General features: G+C 37.3%; 1 protein-coding gene across 4 annotated transcripts in view; it reads left to right on the top strand.

The window, feature by feature from the left end:
• The window catches only part of myo16 (myosin XVI), a 158,457-nt gene that overhangs the window by 65,087 nt on the left and 70,569 nt on the right, over positions 1–22,801 (top strand). For all 4 annotated transcript variants that reach the window (XM_043249183.1, XM_043249184.1, XM_043249182.1 and 1 more), the window contains exons 5-13: positions 5,588–5,696; positions 6,368–6,492; positions 6,643–6,768; positions 10,331–10,406; positions 12,480–12,630; positions 13,277–13,427; positions 14,229–14,339; positions 18,397–18,462; positions 21,348–21,475. In XM_043249183.1, the coding sequence (XP_043105118.1) occupies positions 5,588–5,696; positions 6,368–6,492; positions 6,643–6,768; positions 10,331–10,406; positions 12,480–12,630; positions 13,277–13,427; positions 14,229–14,339; positions 18,397–18,462; positions 21,348–21,475 (1,043 nt within the window). The remainder of the gene's footprint in view (positions 1–5,587; positions 5,697–6,367; positions 6,493–6,642; positions 6,769–10,330; positions 10,407–12,479; positions 12,631–13,276; positions 13,428–14,228; positions 14,340–18,396; positions 18,463–21,347; positions 21,476–22,801) is intronic.

The raw sequence follows: 22,801 nt of genomic DNA, 5'->3' as shown, positions 1-22,801 counted from the left end.
ATAGGATGTGCTTTTAATCAACTATGTTTGTAGGGCACTATGATTTCTGTGATGCAGAAAATGTGGATAGAATCATAGATTCCAGTCAGAAAAATAATGTGGAATGTCGTGGAATAAATCAAAAGTAGGTCAGCACACTTAAATCAAAATGCGATATGGAATCTGTGAAAATTAAACTGCAAAGATATAAATATAAATCTTGCATATTCCGCATGTCTCTGTGTGAATAACACCGACACACGGTTTCATTTACTTCACACTTACTGAAGCTTGCGTGATGCTCAGTGTTTTTAGCCTTTTCCGCAAAAATATTAGAAATTATGAACACATGAACATAATCTCTAGAACTACTCTGAGAGTCACTTCATTTAACATTTTGCTGTTTCTTTTGAGAAAAAAAATTAAATAAACTATTGTCATATCTTATTAAAAGAGAAACTTAAAGGTCTTCACAACAACCTGTCAAAATAAAAATTTATTTTAAAATGAAGAAATATACTAACGTAATGATAGGATTACCACCAATTATAAAATTACTATTTTCCAGGAAAATTTTTTTACTAGAATTTATTTATCTGAAAAATGTAAATACACAGTATTTCTGATTTTAAAAGCCTATAATAATAATAATAATAATAATAATAATAATAATAATAATAACAATAACAATAATAATAATAATAATAACTTTTAATAAAAACAATTAGAGGTGCTTTAGATTATTAACATTTATTTAAAAATTAAACTGAATTTGAAGAATGCAAAAACATATTTAATTAGTTTTGTTAATTTTTGAATAAACAGAAAAACAGACTTAAGAAATCCAGAGAAAGAAAACTGGGAAGAAAAAACAAACAAACAAAAACAAAACAATTTTGGCTAAAAAATAAAACTGATTTTTTTAGGGCCCTAAAATTGTTCTCTTCCCAATCTATGTAAACCATCAACATGAGCTACAATGCCAAAAAAATAAATAAAAATTATCACAAAGTGCAATGCAAAGCATTCTTTTGCTCATGAATCTGAATGGCCATCAAAAGCCCTTTGCAAAATGTATGCGGTGAAATCTTTCACATAGCTAGATTTTGAATCTTTCACACGGCTGAATTTTCTGTGAAAATTCACAAAACAACATTCAGTGTCACTGCACCTGTACACATTTGACATGTAGTTCAATCGTAAGGGAGTTTGTGTAGAAGCGTTGTAAGGGTCAGTGAGAGGGTAAAAAAACTGTTGCAATTTAAGTGGTGGAAAGGTTGTCACAATACCGTTTTCGGTGCAAGAGTCCTTTGAGTAGTTTTAAAAAGGTTAAAGGTGTTGAACAATGAATCCACGGCAGTGAACCATGCAGATGTTCTGAAGTTTGCCATATTAGTAAGAAAGTGAACTGCGTTCTCATTTACTTTCATTGCTATTAGCCTATTATCATAACAGATTAAATTTAACAAAGGCAATTAAGCCTGTGCTCAAAGCCCTGTAATGGGACGCAGGCAGCCATCATCATGTAGATTAGATGTAATTATGTTACGTGATTGTCCTTGTTTCCTGATGCAGTCACTGTTGTTTTTCACTTTCCTCAGGAAGAAGTTTCATCCGTTTCTCTTTTGTTGATTCGCCCCTTCTGTCTCTGCAGTCCTCTGTACTGTCAGGTTCAGTTACCGTGCTCTTTGAAGCACACCTGAGCTGAACTTTACTAAAAGTGTGTGTGTGTGTGTGTGTGTGTGTGTGTGTGTGTGTGTGTGTGTGTGTGTGTGCAGATCCCTCGGCTCCTACTTGTGACCTTGCTTGCAGTACAATGAAAGTGAATGAAAAAGGAAGTGATGGGGAAAGAGGGTTGAATGGATGAAATGGGAAACTTGGTGAAAGTCGCACACACATCTCCTGCGCCGCTGCATGTTAACACTTACACCATGAAAGACTGCCGGTAATTTGAAGACGTTTCTGTCAGGGTATATTCACCGTAACACAAGAATGGTTGAAAGAGTCAAGGAGGTCAGCCTGTTAACTCCATGTGCTGCCCTCAAATGAGTCTACTGAAAAGCTATGACGCTATATGACATTTTTATGCTTTATGATGACCAGTCTTTTAGTTACAGCATGCGTGGATTACCACACAGGCTTGGGTTCATTCATCAAATAAATGCAGCCTTGATGAACACAAGACGCTTATTTAAAAAAACGAATATTACTGCCCCCAAATTTTAAATGGTTATTTAATGAAATCTATTATAATATCATAGCATATATCATATCAAAGGGGGATTGATAATGACTGAACATAGCCAGGAACATAACCAAACAGGCACACAGGAGGTACAATCAGCAACTGTATGTACGATTTCAGTTATTATCATATCACGTGTCATGTCAGGATTAATAACGACTAAAAAAAAAAAGCCAGGAACATAAGCGTGTAGTATCCAAGCTTCTGTGAATACGGAGCTTGGGTCTGGACCCAAATGTTTGCCCACCTCTGGTGTCAGTGAGAGCTGCAAGCATCCCGGTGACATCAACGCTCTCAAACCCTGCTATCATAGAGGTCCTGCCACCTTCTATAATGGCGATTGCCATCTTGAGTGCGTGGGCTGCGCACTGCTCTTCTGAGTCCTCTTCTGTCCATGAGTTTACCAGCTGGTCCTTCAGAACCTCCGGCCTTGACTGTAGAACCTCCCATGGTGGTGCTGCCCACTTTGGAACCCAGGGTCTGTCTGGCCACGGCCACAGAGACCTCCCCTGAACTTACGCTCTGTCGCTCCTGTCACGGTCAAGGGGGTCGCCCATGAACTGCCTGCTCCGCCATGGTTGCAGACTCTACCAAGCGTTTTCCTAGTTTTTGCTAGAGTCTTGTTTCATGGTCATTGTCTTTGCCTTGTTTTTCTTACATAGTTTTTTCTTTGTTACTTAGCTCTCTTGGATTTCAACCTTGGACTGTTGCCTTGTGTTTTGTGAATGTTTTGCTGCCCGCCCTGACCATTTGCTTGTTTTGAAATACTCTTCTGTTCGGCCCTGGATATTAGTGTTTGCTGGTGTTTCAACCCTGCCTGTTTACCATTCTGTGTTTTAATAAAGCTTGCACTTGGAGGCAGAGGTGTAAAATGCTTGAGTAATTTAATTTACTTTATTTAAGTACAATTTAAATTTGCTACTTGTACTGTTAACATATTTGCTGAGAAAAAGCCCAGATTAAAAAATATTAATTATCCTTGATGTGGACGACAACAAAAAAAAAGACCTTTCAGAGTATTTTAATTATATGACTCTCCTCATTAATTCAGCCCATTCTTGCATCCCGCTTGGAATATTTTTAAACCTCTGCATCACATTGTTATTAAAAGTGATAATTCGCTTCATGAATAGGAGTTGTATGACTTTCTGTTTGATTTTCATTTAATTGTGATTGCTGCACTAGATATATGTTGATATATTGCCTGTGCCATTTGTTTGTGCATTGTGTGCATTTTGTTTCGTTTTCTCCCTTTAACAAAACTTCTGTATGTCTGTCAGAAAAAAAAAGGACTTCCATTTTTTTAATCCTTCAGTAACATTCAGACTTGTACTTTTTTTACTTTTACTCAAGTATGTTTTTGGCCAAATACGTTTGCTGAGTAATTTTTTTGTAATTTTTTAGTACTTTTTACACCTCTGCTTGGATCTTTCATCATCTCCATTATTTATTTGTTGTCTACTCTCTTTATTATTAGTGTTATATTTTATTTGATCACCTTACCTTTGTGTGTGTGTCTATGTTTTTTTTCTGCATTCGAAGCTCCGGTCACCAACACAAATTGCTAAACACACTTGGCAAATTCTGAATCTGATTTATATTATTTTATATTATTTAGTTCTCACATGTGAAGAATTTAGTTTGTAAAGGGCAAGCTTGTAAATGTGTGTTGATTGTTTGGTATTCAGGACTCTCTGCGTGTCACGGAGGACACAGTGCAGTTTGTCGATCAGAGGATGTGATGCTGACATCTTCATCAGCTTTTCTCTCAGTACGAGAGGTCCTTATCAGACCTCCATCTCCTTCACGCTGACCCCATAATCAATTGACACACACTCCTGCTTTACCCGTTCCTATCTCGTTCAATAACAGCTCCACGCCAGACGGATCGATGGATCTCCACCAATACAAACACACGCGCACACACACACACCCCATATCCTCATGTATCCCCGGTGGTGTATTGCGTCAGGAGTGTTGTGATTCCTGCAGCATGAGATCTCAGGGAGGAGGTCATGACACACTCCTGTGGCACACTGTCAGATCCGTCAGCGCTCTCTGGAGCATTGAGTGTGTGTTTTGTGGGGGTGTGTCCCAAAAAGTCATCGCTCATAAATGCAGACAAAGCAGCTGCTGATTGTTAATGTTAATTAATACATTCATTAACCTACCCCTAACCTCAGCGCGTGATTGACACAACCTCCGCAGTCTGAATGTGCTGATGGCTGGATTTAAAATGCATGCTGGGAAAAGAGACAATAAGCTGCAGATTTGTCACAATGCCTTTGTGCTCCAGCCAGTCAGATGGAGACGTGCCATTTGCAGCTTTTATTACACACAGGCCATAATGAGAGATAGCTGTAAATTTCATTTGGTGATTTCCTGAAGTTCGGTTTTATGTTTTAATTTTTTAATGCCTTCCTCCCGTCTCAGTTTAGTGCCTTAATGAGGTGTTTGGATTTTTTTTTTTATTAAACACAGCAAATAAAAAGTGTTTTTACCTGCATTAGTGACACTTATATTTATGTATTTAAAACATTTAACAGACCTGTGGTATTTTTTATGTATTTCTTATATTTCAGATATTTGTGCAATTTTCCCAGTAGAATAAGACTGACATTCTTAAATGCTGAATTTATTTTCGTTTATTTATTTAAATTATCTCAAGAATATGAGATATTATTTAGTCAGTTAAAATATTATTTAATTTAATTTAATTTAAATGTTCTATTAGTGTTACTATTAGAATGTGTGTGTGTGTGTGTGTGTGTGTATATAATGTTTGTATGTATATGTATTTATTTACATTTTTTAATATCTCGGTACAGATCTGCACATGTTTTTTCCTGATTTCCTCAATGTCAGTATAACTGTTACAGTATCTGAGTTGTATAGCAGTTTTGTTTCTGGCTGTGTTCTTGTCTGATACGTCATCTAGTTTATTCGATGACCCCTGTCTAGTTTTTTCTGATTGTGTTCATGTAGGTATTCATGCGTAACCCTGCGTCATGATTTTCTGCTTATCCAGAGTCTTATCACGGTCTGGAGTCTCTAGAGACCAGACGCTCATAAATCACATTACCGCTGCCACCCAAACGCTCGACACCGAACCCGAGACCCTATTAACCTGCCCCTATCTTAATGAGTTAGTTAACGCACTATTTTCTGTTAATGTAGCTCATCCCTGAGCTCGGGTGCCTGGGGAATGCTGGGAAAGTGTGATAATTGGCCGTAGTTTATCATCGATTGCAGACTGATGAATGGGGCAAGAGGGACTCCATTTGTTTACGTCTTGTTTTGCTTTATCTCACTTGCGTCTTCCCCCTCTCCTCTCCTCTCTTCTCCATCTCAACTCGTCTGAAGGCTGGAGTCAACGTGCTGCTGCAGGATGTGAACGGGAACATCCCACTCGACTACGCCACGGAGGGGACGGAAACCAGCTACATCCTCATCAGACACCTGGAGGAGAATGGTAGGATCCTTCATTCGGTCGGTTCTTTTTTCACCAGTTTTATCGGTTATTTGATTGCTTGATTATTCATTTATTCATAATGGTTATTCATAATCATTTTTTGGAAGGAATGTTTCTTTTACCTTTATTTGGTCAAAAATGCGGTAGAACTGTTGTATGTTGTGACATGCCGTATCATTAGCATTTAAAATTGTTTCCTGTTTGAATATATTTTAAACTCATATATTATATTATTATTATTATTATAAATATATATTTCAGCATCATTACTCCAATCTTTAGTCTCACATGGTTCAAATGAAACCTTAAAATTGTATTTACTTGTTTGGTAAGCCGTGTCGTTGTTAACTGTGACCCATTCTGTCAGCTCACGTGCTGGGTTCAGTAAGAGTTACTTTAGCCTGCGAATCAATCAGTGAGCTCCAGCGAAACAGACACACTTCTCTGGGCTGCTGTCACTAAGCTCGTTTATCATCAGAGTCAAGACTCCCACTATCTCAGGACTGCCTGCTCCACATCTTCTGTAACTGCTGATCTGATGCTTGTCTAATAGAGCGCTATTTGCAAGTGGAGATGATTTGAACAGCCCCGTCGTGACACTTCTTTCCTCAATCATCTCCTTCTGTCAATCATCTGCTTCTGACTTCTTCACCTGTCTGCGTGTTTGTCAGGAGTGGACATGAGCTCTATGCACCAGATGAAGACCCAGCGCTCGTGCACCATGTTGTCTGACGTGAGGCAGCTGGTCAGCAGCGGGGGCAGCGTCAATCAACAAAATGATGACGGGGTCACGCTGGTGAGAAAATACATCCACCCCAAAATGTGTAACGGCTGGCCGATCTCTAAATACAGTACAGTCTGTGTAATGTGTACAGATGGCGATTTAAATCAGAAGGCTTTTGGCCAAATGGAGCATCACGTGTGACGTGTGCGTCTGTGTTTGCAGCTACACATCGCCAGTGCCAGCGGTTATAAGGAGGTGGTGTCTATGCTGCTGGAGAGCGGGGCGGACGTCCAGGTGTCTGACAACAGCTTCTGGACACCATTACACCTGGCTGCCAAATATGGGCAGGTACATATCATTACATGGCGTTACACGTGAGTTCATGATGGATAATGACATTGAGATCGCAATTAAATACAGACTAAACCAGGGCTTTGCAACTTTTGCAATCATAATATATGATTTTTTTTTCTTCAGGTATTTTAGAAATTTATTTCCATGCCAAACCTCTCAAATTTAATGTCATGTAAAATTGTATTTGATGTAAAATTTATTTTTCTTTTAAAAAATAGCACTGCAAATTAATATAATGTTTATGCAGTAATTAATCCAAAGTAAACAAACGTAAAATAAATTTAATTTGTAGTAATAAATGTAAATAAATGAAATTCATTTATAAGTTCATTCAGATGCGTTAATTTAAATTGAATTTAAAAAGCTTAATTGAATTTCCTTTTATTGTTGGAATTGATTTCCTAAATCTAATTATTTAAAGTATTTACATGCCAAGCTGTCTCTTGGAGTAATTCTGACTTTATAATGTAAAATAAATACATATTATGTTAATCCATAGTGTCATATAAATGAACAAAGGTTTTATTTTCATAGTTCTGTTTACCTCTGTACTACTTGCTGACCTGGACAAAACATCATTTGAATTTGCTTTAGTGTAATATGCTACATTTCCTATGCCTTTTGCGTTTAGCCATTTTTATCAGATTTCTGTTCACGCTCAGTGGAATGTATTGATATTAGAGTTATTGTAGACCTAGTGCAGTTCATTAATTCACCCTGCCTTCCTGTTTCTGATTAATGACGCTTCAGCGTTGCATTGATCTTACCAATTCTCAGCCAGATGGACTGGAGCTCTGAGGATCATATGGAGTACTAATGTGTTTTATATGAGTTGAATAACAGCACTTGCACTAGAGGAGATTGATTTCTAGAGGAAAGGACGAACCTGCTGACATGGTCAAATATTTGATAATGTTTCAGGTTGCTGATGAAGAGAATTTTTTCCTCTTTCCTCTCCTTTGTTCTTTTTGTCCCTCAGGATACTGTTGCCTACATACACACCTTTCTGTTTTCTCTTTTCCCTCCTCTTTCCTTTCTGATGTTCAGGTTTGTAGTTTGTTTGTGTACAGCCCGGTGTATGCTTTAGCTTTTCTTTTCATCATCCATTCTTTACTAACATGGTGCTGGAGCCGAATCTTCAGAGCCCTGATGTGTAATAGATGAAAATAAAAGGTAAAAAAAAGAAAAAAAAAAAACAAAATATAACATAAAATAATATATATATATATATATATATATATATATATATATATATATATATATATATATATATATATATATATACATATATATATATATATATATATATATATATATATATATATATATACATATATATATATATATATATACATATACATATATATATATATACATATATATATATATATATATATATATATATATATATATATATATATATATATATATATATATATATATATATAAATATATATAATAAAATAAAAAAAAAAAGGAATACATTAAAATGTGTGTGTAGCTTTACTGTTTTTTACAGTACTTTTGATCGAAATAATGTTTTATTGAGCACAAGACACAAAAAATATTAGTGACCCTAAACTGTATTGAATGCAATATTTTGGCAGCAGATTATAGTATTTATTATTATGGGCAGTTACTTTTAAATCAAAATTTTGGTGGAAAAGAGACAGTGCAAGAAAGAGAGAGTGCAAGACTATACTATATTGCTGACATGGTGGGTATGACATTATAGTAATCATAAATGCAATATCACGGTACTGAATGGTTCCTATTTTCAGTATATCATTCTGCGTTCTCAATGTACTTCAAACAGTACAGCGATATCATCATGGCACTTGTCCAAAAAGAATTGTGTTAAATACCAAATGTAATTAGTATTTGTTAGCGAAGGGTCGGCTGAGATTGCAGCGACTAGTGTTTGATCTGTAGTCTCGCACACCCACACACGCACACACTCGCAAATAATAAACACACGTAGAGAGATGTTTTCTCTGCCCGCATCTATAATTCATTGCAGCCGGGCAGAAACTCTCTTGAACATACAGACAGACAGACACACTGAGCCAGTCATTAGCACTGCAGATGGTTGTGTGACTCAGCAGATCTGCCACGCTGCAGGCGCAGAGGTTCACTTCAGATTGAGCTTCGACATACACCACCTTAACAGCTGGAAACATCGCACGGTGCGTGCGGTAAACACCGGAGAGCACTGTAAACCGGGTCGGAGCACAGTTTTACACCCACCACCAATCAAATGCACGTTTATTTGTCAGCGGTGAGTAAATATGTGATATTTACCAGCCGACGTGGTGGGCGGCCTGTTTTTAAACAAAAGATTTTTAAAAGCCACTGTGAGACGATGGCACACTCTTGTTGATGTAACACCTTTGATTATATTACGAGAAAGCCACGAAGAAAGCTGGCAAAGCATGTGTCTGATTGACCGTTTCTCCTGATCTTCAGGCTTTTCTGCTTCTCAAACAAGCAGCGCAGTTTTTTTCAGACGACAGTTGTTGTTGTTTTATAGATAGAAGAATTGATAGATATGGATGGATAGAAAACCCATAATAATTAACCGAATAAATACAAATATATATAACAAATACAAAGCTAGGATATTGTTTGAATGGATGAATTAATTAGAATAAATTATAAATCATTAAAATGTATACAAATTTCAGCTATGATTAAAAATCCCAGTAATCTTTGCTAAAATTGGCTAAAAACTATTTAAAAGTTGTGTTATGGACAGATGGAGATGGATGGATATATATATATATATATATATATATATATATATATATATATATATATATATATATATATATATATGGATGATAGATAGATTGATGGATGCTTGGATGAATAGATAGTTAAAGACAATAAATGCAGATTAAACCTATAATATTGTTTGAATGGATAAATTAATTACAATACATGTCTAGCTATAATTAAAGAACCCAGTAATCTTTACTGAAATCTCTCAATCTTATAAACTACGTTATGTTTATATATCTTTTTTATGAGTTGAGATATATATTTAACATTAAATTACACACTTTAGCTTATATCTTGTGATATTGCCATTTCTCATGAAGTCTGCCATCTGGCAAATTATTCTGTTGTATTTACTCCCTAAAGCTGTTTGGAGTTAATTTTGGCCTTGGACACACACACACACACGCGCGCGCATGCATAATACATCAAACCATGCTTTCTCGTCATACGTAGCATGCACACAGTCACACACAGTGCCTGTCTGTGTGCAAGCGGTGGCACAGTAACAGAATTAAAAAGACAAGTAAACAAATGCAGATAAATACGTGCGTCTCCGTGTGCAGGCTGAAGCTAATGAACACAGTGCTGAGGCTGTGAATGTAAGCTGTTAGCATATGTTTGCTGCTGGAGGCAGGAGCTGAGCTGATCTGGCAGCTGATGTTGTAGATTAGACTCGGAGCTGATGGATGCAGACGTCTTTAATATGTGACCTACATCTTTTAATATTCTCTTTGAGTTCCTCTCAAGATGCGTGCGTGCGCTTGTGTCCCTACAGACCCAAATCGTGAGCCAGCTGTTGAAGCACAAAGCAGATCCTTCTCTCCTGAACTGCAACCAGGACAAGCCCTCAGGTACAAACACACACTAGTGGTCAACCCATACGTTGTTTTCAGTGGCCGGAGTTGATATCTAAAAGGAGCTGGTTATGTTGCACCGCAAAGCTTTTCAAAAAAGGGGCAATAATTCCATTCATAACTCATTACTCATAACCTTGTGAGTTTACTTAATTTTTTGACACTTAATAATACATTTTAAATTGTATAATGGTATATTATATTATTATATAAAAATGTATAATATGGTCATGCACAATAATGAATTATTATTTGGTTTAACCAGCCTATATGCTAGTAATATGAATGCTATTAAGCAACTATCTAATAGTGAGAATAGGTTCTTAAAATAATGTAATGTAATTATGTTTTTTTGTTTGTTTTCATGGCATTGATGAGTACTACAAATACTTAAATATTTATATTTATTGCTACATCAAGCTATCTAAAATCTACCAAAGAGCTGCAGAATCTGCTAATTCTAATATTACAGAACATATAGTCCTTCTCTGTGATTTTCACATAGAATAAAGCCTCAACCAGAGTTGTTAGGGATATGTAACACACTTGTGCCACTGCTTTTAAATGTGTTAGACTGTTCTACCTCTCTAGAGCTTTCTGTCGGGTGTGAATATTTCATAGCTGGGCAGATTCATTTGGTTTCATTTCTTCTCTGCTGATGTCTGTGAAACTTCTTCCACTGGCCCGTGGCTCTGGATGGCTAATGTAACAACTACTGTCACAGCTAATTGAAGCCAAGAGATTTAAAGGGAAATACAGGAATGAGTTTTGCTGTTTAAAAAAATACAAAAATACAAAGGATCTGCTGTGACAACATTTCAGACGTCCCACGTAGTTGATTTATGATTTACCTGCAAAAAAAGTTTTGTGTCATTAATATGTCATTGTCTGTGTTTCAATATTGAAATTAACTGATTTGGCAGCGACGTTTACTCATCTCACATTTTCCTGGTTTGTAAAATAAACATTTTCTGTTTTTCTCTGGTGTTCGTAATTAAATTGTCTGTTTTCTGACAGATATGCCTTTAGGGCTGCTATTTAAAAACACCGTTTGCAATAAAAAAGAAGAAAAAACGTATTAGTAAATAGTTTGTTGTTGTTTCGAGCATAAACCTTAAAAAAAATAGCAAGAATAAAACATCAGATGGCATCAGAAAAATAAACTTAATTCAAGAATCAAGATTTGTCATTTAGTCCCGTATCTGCAGTTTAGCTTCAAGTACCTTAAGGATGTTAAGGTTTAGTTTTTTTCAAACAGTAAGCAAAGTGTAGATTAATAAAATAAGGTAATATTTCATTCCGCCGCTGTGCTGCATGGCTTGCAGGAGCGTCACCTCGTGCTAAACCTCCCGACTCTCTGCAGTCTCGCTCTTCCTCCTCTCCATGTCTCAGACGCTAATCAATAGCTCATTCTAAGACTCTGGCTTAACTCAAGGATGTCTGGGATGAAACACAGAGCACAGAGAGGATGAAAAGCGAATCCTTTCTTTTCACTTAAAATCTCTTTAGAGAGCAATGTATATATCTGACTTTTCAAGAGAATGTGTGTGACTGGAGGATCGTTCTCTTGGGTGTCACTCTTTTTTTGGTAAGAAAGACAAAAGGATGTCCCTTATGGCTCCTTTTAATGGAGGACGGATTATCCTCCTCCCGTCCCCCAGTCTGAGCACAGATGGATCAATCTGCAGCAGGGCTCGATGCCCATCACAATGTGGCCACATCCATGTGAGAGACAGCAGGGGCTGAGCTACAGAGGGAATGATGGAGTAAATCGATTGGGCCCCAGGGAAAATCATAGCCCAAAATTATATGACAAATGCTGTCTGTAGTCACTAATAATTGTCATATTTTGGTCGAGATGGAACTGTTTGCCTTCTTTATGAAAAAGAACAGCTTAGCCAAAAATTGAAGTTTAAATAAAGTTATCTTTCTAACCAAATGTTTCTTTCTTTCCTTGGAAAAAAGAAATTTGGTCTATAAATGTGTACAACCGAACAATCTTCTGAACAACACTTCTGACTTGCAGTAAGTTGATTTATACATTGACCCACTGTTTTTTTTTTTTTACAGACATAGCTGCTAGTGAGCGGATTGCAGAGATGCTGATGAGAGCAGAGGAATTCTGGGTACAGAGACAGACAGATCCCTCGGCTCTGCCTCCACAATCAGAAGAGCACTGCACAGAGGCCAACCAGGACAGCAGCCTGCCTGTAAAGAAACTGTATGTGCAGTAGTTCATTTATGCTTCAGAGAATCTGGTGTCTGTCCGTAGATTCGAACTCTGTAGATTTTAGTGAATTTAGACATGAGGAAGAAATGGTTGGCAAATTTAGACTGGCATTCAGGCTGAAAACGCTTACTTAGACTAGTAGGTGTATATTAAAAGGAAAAATCTGGGCTTGAGGGGAAAAAATGCCACCAAAGTGAATATAATGTTTCAAAATTCAAGCTAATGCTCCAGTATGAAAACGTATTCTGTCCAATTATTGCATGTTAGAATTGCAGATTGTTAAAGGTTTTTCCCCAGATGTCAGTACAATACAAAGGCTCAATACGTAAACTATTTATAAGCTCAGAGAAACACACAGTGGTGTTTTGACACTGAACGAATCAGCGATTTAAAGCAAATCAAGTAAAAGATTCAGTAGCCCATTTATAGTCCGTTACAGCCGTTTTGAACAAATTGTTTAAATAAATGATTCAACAATTGCTTTTGTTTTTATAGTTTAAGGTATAGTAATTACAACCTAAATGCATTTATGCCACCTCCAAGCTGCATTAATCATTGTTCAAACACACCTAATGTACTAGATGCAGGTTCTGTGCCACCATGACAGTCTTTTCTTCATTTTGTTTTGGTTTTTCAGGTCTACTATAGCTTTACCCATCTCTAGGAGGGACAGTTTGTTGGAGAAGGAGGCCATGTTCAGGGACTCAGGAGGAGCACTGACGCAGCAGCCTTCACTTGATAACGGGCTGGACGGACCGTATCCCAGTGCTGCAGGAAAACTTGAGCAGGTCAGAAGAGGCTTGGGAACTTCTCTGATGAAAACTGTCCTTTTAAAGAATGTTTACGAATTCTAGAGTACATATTATGGTCATTCTTTTGAAATAAAGCACTATAGATCATGGAAGCTCTTTTAACGAAACGCAGTGACGTACTTACATGTACAGCACAACACCGATCCTATACGTTAACTTAAAGCAATTGCATTTTGTACTGATCTTGCACATCCAGAGTGATTTGTCTTGTTCCTGAGGAGTAATAAAGAGAAATGAGTAACATCTAATACACTTAAATCCTGTCTCACCATGACAGGTTGTTAATGAATGCATTTAAGAAAGTCCTGTGCTATTGGAGAGCAGCAAGTAGAATCAGTCATAGTTTGAGTGTAGAGACCTTTAGTAATCTATCCCATTGCACACACTGACCCCACTCACCCTGAAAGTGACCCCTGACCTCTGAAGAAACAAGGAAAATCATCCCCATTACTCTCATGCCTGCAGTGCTGTGCGAGCTTATAGCGAAACGTATGTGTATGTCCAAATAAAGTTTCAGAGGTTGAAAAAAGCATACATTTTTGATTAATGATTCTTAAAACAATAATTTTCTTTAAAATAACATGCTCTCATAAATCATACACAAACCAGGATACTTATTAAAGTAGGCTTAACAGCTGACCAAAAAATGCACATTAAATGTACTTACTTTGTATTTAAATGTTGATGATTTGTTTATGTGGACCACAAAAGAGAATTTAATATTAAATCATTTGTGTATTTCCGAATTCATAAGAAGCTATGTGTTTTGTGTTCAAGGTGAAACTGATGCCTCCCGCTCCTAATGATGACCTTGCATCCCTCAGTGAACTCACGGACAGCAGCCTGCTCTACGAGATGCAGAAGCGCTTTGCCAACGACCAGATATATGTACGTATACACACACATATGCAGTCATTGGGACTACAATGAAGCATGCGCATGGTTAAACAGAATGATATATTGACCGTGTCACACCCTAAACACTCAAATAGAGAATAAACACACAGTTAGGAACCCAAACCTCAGTCTGGCCCGTTCAGGAAGAGCCTTTCATTCTCTGTCTTAACCCACTCTGAAGGAGTCGATGTCCGGATTCTGACTCTGTGGTCTTTCACCAAGCCATCCGGTCCAGTGTGTCTTTCTCTCTCTCTCTCTCTCTCACCCACACACACACACACACACACACTGCTGGATCTCTTGTCTTGAGGTCTTGGAGAGTGGCCAAGGCCTCTGTTTGTAGCGTGGCCAGGGACTGGTGTTTGGATGGCAGCCCTCTAGGTCTCAGTGTATTCAGGCCAAAGACTTGAGCCAGCCCTGGGGAGATGAAAAGACATTCTTACATTGACTCTCTGTTAACGGCTGCTGTCGTTACTGCTACTGTTACCGCAAAGGCCGTTGCTACTATAAATCTTGGCCACTGACATTTATTATGTGTCTTGATGCTGCTATAATCCTATACTATAGTTATTCTTTATTCTTTGTCTACCTGGATACTGTCAAAACCGATACTGCTGTTTATATTTAAAGGTGCACTGTGTACATTTTAGCGGCATCTAATGATGGGATTTTGAATCTCACCCAATGGTTCGTTCTCCCGCTCACCCCTCCCTTTAGAGAAGCTACTGTGGCCGATACAAGTTTAAGATGTCGTAGTCTGAGACAGCGGAGAGAGTCAACAATGAACTTTCTTTACCAAGGTAAATTAGGGAACTATATGGGATTAATTTATTTATAAAAAAAATGTTATTGAAAATATATTTGTTACTTTTTCATCTTTGTGTCAGTGTTGTATTCACATGAACAACATAGACCCAGATCGCCCTCTGTTTGTACTATAATGGTTACTGCACAAACATGATGGCGACTTTCACGTAAGAGGACCCGTGGTGTATGTAGATAGAAATAGCTCATTCAATATTACATACTGCACCTTTAAAGGCAAGATTGGTAGTTTAGTTTTATGACAATGTTTTACCTTCTCCTGACATCCAGACTTTAATCTGTTTTGCTAATAGTATCAGGTAACGATTAGCTAGACAAAGATTGATATGGCTGGATATTATACTGAAAATTAATCTTTTCGCAAACATCTTTGAGGGATTTGCTCCTCAAACATTGTGAAAAATCACTGTACATTTAATGTGGTTTGTAATTTTGACCTAATGATATCAAATTTGTTCATTATAAATATTTTTTAAAATACATAGGAATGTTACTTAGAATTGATTCTTATCCATTAACTCTCAACTATATATTTGCATCATCATGCAAACATTCACAGAAGAATATTTATATGTTAACTAATTATTATATTATATGAACTACTAATTTGCTGCTTTGATTAATTGTTAGTGAGGTGGATATTAAGGTTAGTTATGGGGTATCATGAAGGGATCAGAAATTTTGTCATACAGAATAAGGCCTTAAACGGTTCATGAACTGCTTCTGTTTTTATTTTGGGTGGTGGATTGTAGACACTGAAATAAATGCCCACTGCTGTGACTGGCTCATTTTGTTTGACAGTCTACATCCTCTACGAATGGAGGATGCTGTGATTTAGGTTAAACATGCATACATCTGTACTACTGTTATAACCTAAGACGTTAAGTTAAACACAAAACTGCACACTTTCAATGACATGCATTTAATACATGGGTTAAGCAAAGCATGTGACTCCAAAAACAGTTAATCTAATCAGCAAACAGGCAAATGTTCACTTCAGCAATGAACAAGGGTGCATCAATGAGCTGGATGTGCGGTATTTAACAAGACAGATTGAAAAGAAAAAATGCTATCTATATTCGTATACCTCTCTATAGCATACAGACTTTATTCGAGCCACAAAAAGACAAACGTTGGGCAGAATGATGCACAATGCACCTTGCATCTTCCAGCCTAGGATTAAGCATCATGAACAAATACAATATAATTTAATGGAAAACTCCATCAGCGTCCATCTGCTATTACGTCTGCACCAATGTCAAAAGCAAAGCTACACCTTTGGTTAAAATGACCATCAAATGTTTTGCTTCAGTGATTGATTATTATATCCATTATTTTATGTCAGAAGAACAATCCTCAGCATGGACAATTCAGTAAAGTGTCCATTCTTACGTGTATAGCATCCGTTATTACACATTAATTCTGTCTTGGCGGAGAGTTACCTTTTTCTGTGTTTGAAGGAATAAATCCATCTCTGCACTCATCTCCCTCTTCAACATGGATCGTTTGAGCAGGCCTGCGGTCTGTGCCTGCATGCGGGCAGTAATGCCTGGCAGTCGGCTACACACTGTGCTCGTTCATGACCGGAGCCAAATCTATGCTTAATGGCCGCTGCCATTCCCACACTTTACAATGGGGCATAATGAAGTCTCCCTACTGAGGCCAATATGGAGGGAGAGATTGGGTCTTTTGTGTAATACTGTAATGGGGTCTAATGATGTCTGTCATTACGGCAATGATGGATAGAGATGGTGATGGTTACTGATCATTTAAAGAGAGATGGAAAGAGTGAGAGATGCCAGATGTGCACTTTATAAGAAGAGATTGATCCATGTTTCTCTCAGAAGATGAGATGTTCAGGCTTATGATGTTGGTTTAGTTCACAAACCGCTAAGAACGGTTCCCAGTTTGCCCGTAGTATATGTCAGTATTTATCAGATGTTCTGTGACAGATTTGTGAATTTTTCTGACATTATTGACCTTCAGGGTGTTATTGAGATCACGCTAGTATAACACAACAGCAACCGAGTCCTCTATTGCCAGCAGGCTTCACTTTGGGCTTGGTGATAACAGGGCTTGTGATAGAGTAATCTGACCAAGAGCGAGAATTGGGTCTGGTACAGCAGACCCTCTTGAGAGATAAATTAACAGTCGGTCTGTACTGATGCCCTCAGGACTCATGAGAGAACACTGTACTGCAGTTGCAGGAGAAATTGTTAAGTGTGAGTTTATCTGAAACAGTTGATGCCACAATAAAGAACATGGAAAGGAACACAAATAGCTATCATATAGTTCATCATTTTATAGGAAAACACTACTGTTCAAAAGTTTGGAGTCAATTGGAAAACAATTTTGTGCTACGGCACTGCTTGTGGATATCTACATAAGCGCTGCAGGTAGCTAGCTACTAAGTGTCTTAAAGAAGACCGTGAGTGTCTTTCAAAGATGTGACACTATTAAAGGGTTACTCCATTCCGAAATTTTGTCATAAATCACTTACCCTTATGTCTTTCCAAACCCGTAAAAGCTTATTTTGTCTTCAGAACACAAATTAAGATGTTTTGGGTGAAAATTTGGAGAGTATCGCTGTACGCAAATATACACAGATACGTTTCCCGTGTGTATTTATGCTTTGACTTAAACTTAAATGGCGTATCTCTGTGTCGTGGCTGACACAGAAGAGCGTTCGCTGTGTGTGTCCACTGGATACTCTCTAAAACAGTGCTATGATGATGATAATGATGATATGTTGGAAAATTGTTAAAGAACAGTATAGTTTAAGCACTGATTGTAGATGGAATATTCAGATGATGTCTTTCAAACTTTTCTGGACTTTAACAGCGTTCATTACATGACATTGAGTGGGACAGTCACACGCCTCCTGGTTTTCATCCAAATATTTTCAGTAGTGTCCTGAAGACAAAGATTTTACAGGTTTGGAAAGACATGTCGGTAAGTGACTAGTGACAAAATGTTCATTGTGGCGTGGAGTAACCCTTTAATCTTGCAAACTGTCTTAAAAGCTGCTTTTTTGCTGGCAGCTGTTTGGTTACCGACAAGTTCAATTTGTTCAATAGAAGAAATAAACTTATTTAGGTTTGGAACAACCTAATTGCCATATCTGGGTGACCTCTCCCTTAAAAACGATCAGTTTCAGACAGTTCTTGCAGTGCACTGTGGGCATGTTGAAGCTAAATCTTTTTCGAAATATTTGTCTTTTCAGACTTACATTGGACACATTCTTCTGCTCATTAACCCTTACAAGGACCTACCCATCTACTCTAATCTGGTAAGTAGAGAGTCACATTGTTTGTTTGTTTCATTTAAATAAATGTATAATTCATCCACATTATGGTTTGGAGCATTCATCTGTCCGTCTAGTCATTTTAAGCTGTTCTCTAGTTCACACTCTGTAAGCACAGCGCAGCACTTCAGTTCAAACAGGACTTGATCTCGTGATAAATTATTCATGGCCTTCCTGACAGTGATAGCCTACTCAACATACAGCACCCACTTCCTGCACCCTCTTCATCTGCCCATCAGATCTCCAATCCTCCTTCCTCTGTTTATTTCTGTATCTTCCTCCGGCTTGTTAGACGTTCTCAAGTTTAGCGTGCGTCCAGCTCCGGCTGTCGTCCCCTCTCATACAGCTGGCTGTCCACAGAAAGGCAGAGTTGATGAGAGCACACTCATCGGGGATGTGCCACCCGCCGCTAAGAAAAATAAAAGATGACAAGATGACCATCTGTCCGCCCGTAACGCTTTACTGGCACGTGAAGGGGAGCGGAGGAGTAGATGAAACGCACACGCTTAACAAATATGGGTCCGTTGTGGCGCCTGTCCCCCGTTGGCCCCCTGCATCAGAGACTCATTTCAGGCATGATTTCTCCTGTGTGTGCCCCAGACTGGGGCTCAGAGTCAGAATGACGCACTGAGAAAGAATGACATATGTACCGTCATCTGTGATGGCCTCAGACCACCATCAGGCTCAAGTTACATCACCTGACCCCCTTTATCACAAACTCTATACATCCTTTCTGTCCTTCTACATCTTCTCTCTCAAGTGTCAAGTTTCCCATTAGTAATTTTTTTTACTGTTTTGATTTGAAACAAATATTCACACAAGGATAGTAAAAACTAAAATGTTTGACATTGTACTGGCTTGCAGTTCTCGCAAGGGAAAAATATTAAATAAATAGTCAATTATGTTTATCTTAAAGTATAATCATGCAAAACACGTTTTCTGTAAGGAGTATGCTTAAAGTTTAGAAATGGCCAGTATAAAAGTAATAGAAGACTATGGAAAGTCCCCACAATTGACAGAAACAAATGTGTGTGTGTGTGTGTGTGTGTGTGTGTGTGTGTTTCAATTAGCTTTTTGATTTTGTGTTTTTCAAATTCAAAGTTGCTTTGTTGACATAACTGTGAAAAAAATAAAATAAAAATACAGTATTGGATACATTGTGTAGAGATGTAATAATAACAATGAAAGGTTAAAAGAATCGAAGAAAAAAATTTAATTATTGAAACTTTACACAATAAACAGTGTAACGAATTAGAACGTGTTTTTGTGTTGTGTTTAGTTTTTTGTTGTTCGGTTGTATTTTGTTTGGTCTGTTTATTTTTATTTTTTTAATTTGTCTTGTTTTTTGTAGTTGTTTTGTTTTTAAAATGTTTATTTGTGTTTTGGTTTATGTTTTGGGTTTTTGTTAATTAACTTTTTGTTTGGTTTTGCGTTTTTTCTGTGTACATGTTTTTGTGTTGTGTTCTTTTAAATGCTTGTTTTGTTTGTTGTGTTTTCTTTTTATTTGTTCAGGTGTTGGTTTTGTTACAGTATTATTATCGTTGCTTTTTGTTTTGTTTGTTTTTTGTTTTTGTTTATGCATTTTTTAGATTTCTGTTTGGTTTGGGACATATGTCACATAAGGCTGCAGTTTTGATGATACACTCACAGCTTGTGTCTCTCTCACTCTTCCTCTGTCCTTCCTGTGTCCTCTATGGCTCTGCCATACAGCTTATGTGTACAGTATGTGTGTCTCAGTGGTAAAGGGTAATGAGATCTCAGCATTCGTTTTTTTTCCTCAAATTGGGCCAAATTTTAGCTTACTCCGCATGTCACACACATACTAACACACATAACCTTTCCATTTCTGACACCTAGAAATACAGCCAGATACTAAATCTGCAGTGTTGCATGAGTATTATTCTTTCTGTGTGAGGATATTTTGTGTTTTAGGCTTTTAGCCTCATGCAGAATTCAAATCTGCCAGCCTGTGTTTAAATTAGCATTTCCTGCATAAGATACCTGTGTTTGCACGCCAGCAAAGAACCGCTTTTGAGTTTTTGTTGTAATTAAATTTGCATGAAAGCCACTTTGCTCAGTACGTTGTTTTCAGTCACCTGAACAAGAATCTAATTTCTGCACGGAAAGTGGATATAAATGTTTAAATAAATGCAGCTAGGACAAGAACAATCACAGCATGCAAGTAAATGTAAAAATGAAGACTACTTAGTGATAATCGTATTGCAATGGTGCCATTGCTGTTGATTGCATTCTGAATTTTAACTAATGATTAATTCCATCAAAAATAAACATTTTTGTTTACATTATATACATGTATACTGTGTGTATTTATTATGTATGTAAATACGCACACACACACTCAGCATATATTTTGAGAATATCCACATGTATAGATTTATATTAATATAATTTATATTATTTAAATATATTTAATATATAAACTTAGCATATTTGTTTTGTTAAATATGCACATGCACGAGTATGTGTTTATATAAACATAATAAATAATACTCTGTACATGTAAACCAAAACCTTTATTTTGGATGCATTTAGTCGCGCTTATTTGACAGAACTAGTGCTTACAGTGCGTTTCTTAAATTGAGCTCAACATTTGCAAAAGGTAAAAACAGATCGCACAGCTAAGCTGTAATTTTGTCTAAAAAAATTGATGTTTAAAGAGTGTTTAAAGAGTCTTTATATTAATTGCTTCAGGCTTAATTAGCTTCAGGAGCTTAACGTGCAGAGGTTTATAACTAATCCTGACCAGAGAGCTCAAAGAATATCAATACAAACACTGTAATAAAGTGCACAGGTCATGGGAAATTAGCAGTGGTATGTAAATGTGTGATGTCTCTCTTTCTGTCTCTCAGGTCAGTCAGTTGTATCTGAGCTCCAGCGGTCGTCTGTGTTCTTCTCTCCCTCCTCATATCTTCTCTTCAGCGGAGCGAGCCTATCACATGATGCTGCAGGAGAGACGCCCGCAGTGTTTCATCATCAGGTGCCGTCCACTGCCACTTCACATTTTCATGTTATATTTGCACAGTCAGCAGTTTTTTGATCAGGTCAGCACTGTATTAGTATTGTGCGCACTCTTACGTCATGTTGGCTTCATCAGTAGGACGGTGCTGATTCCCTTTGAGGCAGACGCCCTGTTAGGCTCTAAATCACAATGACTAAAAGAATGCGTGTCCTAAAACCGTTGGCCTTAAACTGTCATGTGGCTCTAAAATAGATGATATCCACTTAAGCGGCTTTATCACTGCTGCAACCTGATTGTTTTGACCCAGTTCACAATAGCTGGGACCTTGATGTGCTGAGTTAGGAAGTCAAGAGCCAGTCCTTGAAGGTGTTAAACTTTTTAGGGCGTCTGAAAATGGTGATAATTCAAAACTAAATATTATTTTCTAAAAACTTTATCATATTAATATCGGGGTAAAATATGTGTATTTTAGGCATAGAGAATATGATTAGATAAAGAAATAAGAAATTAATACGTGTGTGTGTGTGCTTGTGTGTGTGTATATATAAAAAGTTGATGGCTTTTTGTTAATGCTTGCATGTTTAATAAACTATATAATGTATAAGAATAAAACATATTTTATTGCTAACACTTTAATGCAAGGTCCAACATTTTTAAACTGACTTACAATGAATATGTTCCAGTATTTAATAGTTTTTTAAAATTATTAACACTAGTTAATAAAAACAAAACTGTTATTTATTTATTTTTGTTAACATTGGTCTTTTATGTTTAAATATAAACATTATGTTAAAAATTAACATTTAAATATATATTTTATTTTATTTTATTCTGCAATCAAAAATGATCAAATAAAATAAAATAATGGAAATTCAATGGTTAAAGAGTAAATAACCACAACACGTGTCCAGATGTTTGTCCAGATGCTCCCAAATACATTCCAGTGGACATTTCCCACCTTCTGTCACTGATGCACCAGCTTGTAGTCTGGTAACAGCGGTGCGCAGCTCAGTGAGTGATCCTGTGCTGATGGAGAGGGTTCAGATGCGATTGTGTTAGAGATGCTCGCTCCCTTATTCAGGAGACTCCTGCATCACCCGAGTGGTTCTCGCTAAACGCTGTCACGGAGACAAATGTGCCGGGGACGGTGTAAATCCAAACCCGTTAAAAGCTCTCAGCGAGATTAATGGATGCAGGGGCAGCAGTGTAGCCCGTGCTGTGTCCTGCTTTGCACTCCGGTCATCTCTGATTGCAATTAAGTCCTGTTTCACATTCTAGAGCTCCTCCACTGGCCCGATCCCGGTTTCGCTGAGCTAGAGAGGATCTGACAGCTAGTTTAATGCC

The sequence above is a fragment of the Puntigrus tetrazona genome, chromosome 9 (genome assembly GCF_018831695.1).
Source record: "Puntigrus tetrazona isolate hp1 chromosome 9, ASM1883169v1, whole genome shotgun sequence".
NCBI lineage: Eukaryota > Metazoa > Chordata > Actinopteri > Cypriniformes > Cyprinidae > Puntigrus > Puntigrus tetrazona.
This window is presented reverse-complemented; position numbering and strand designations above follow the sequence as displayed.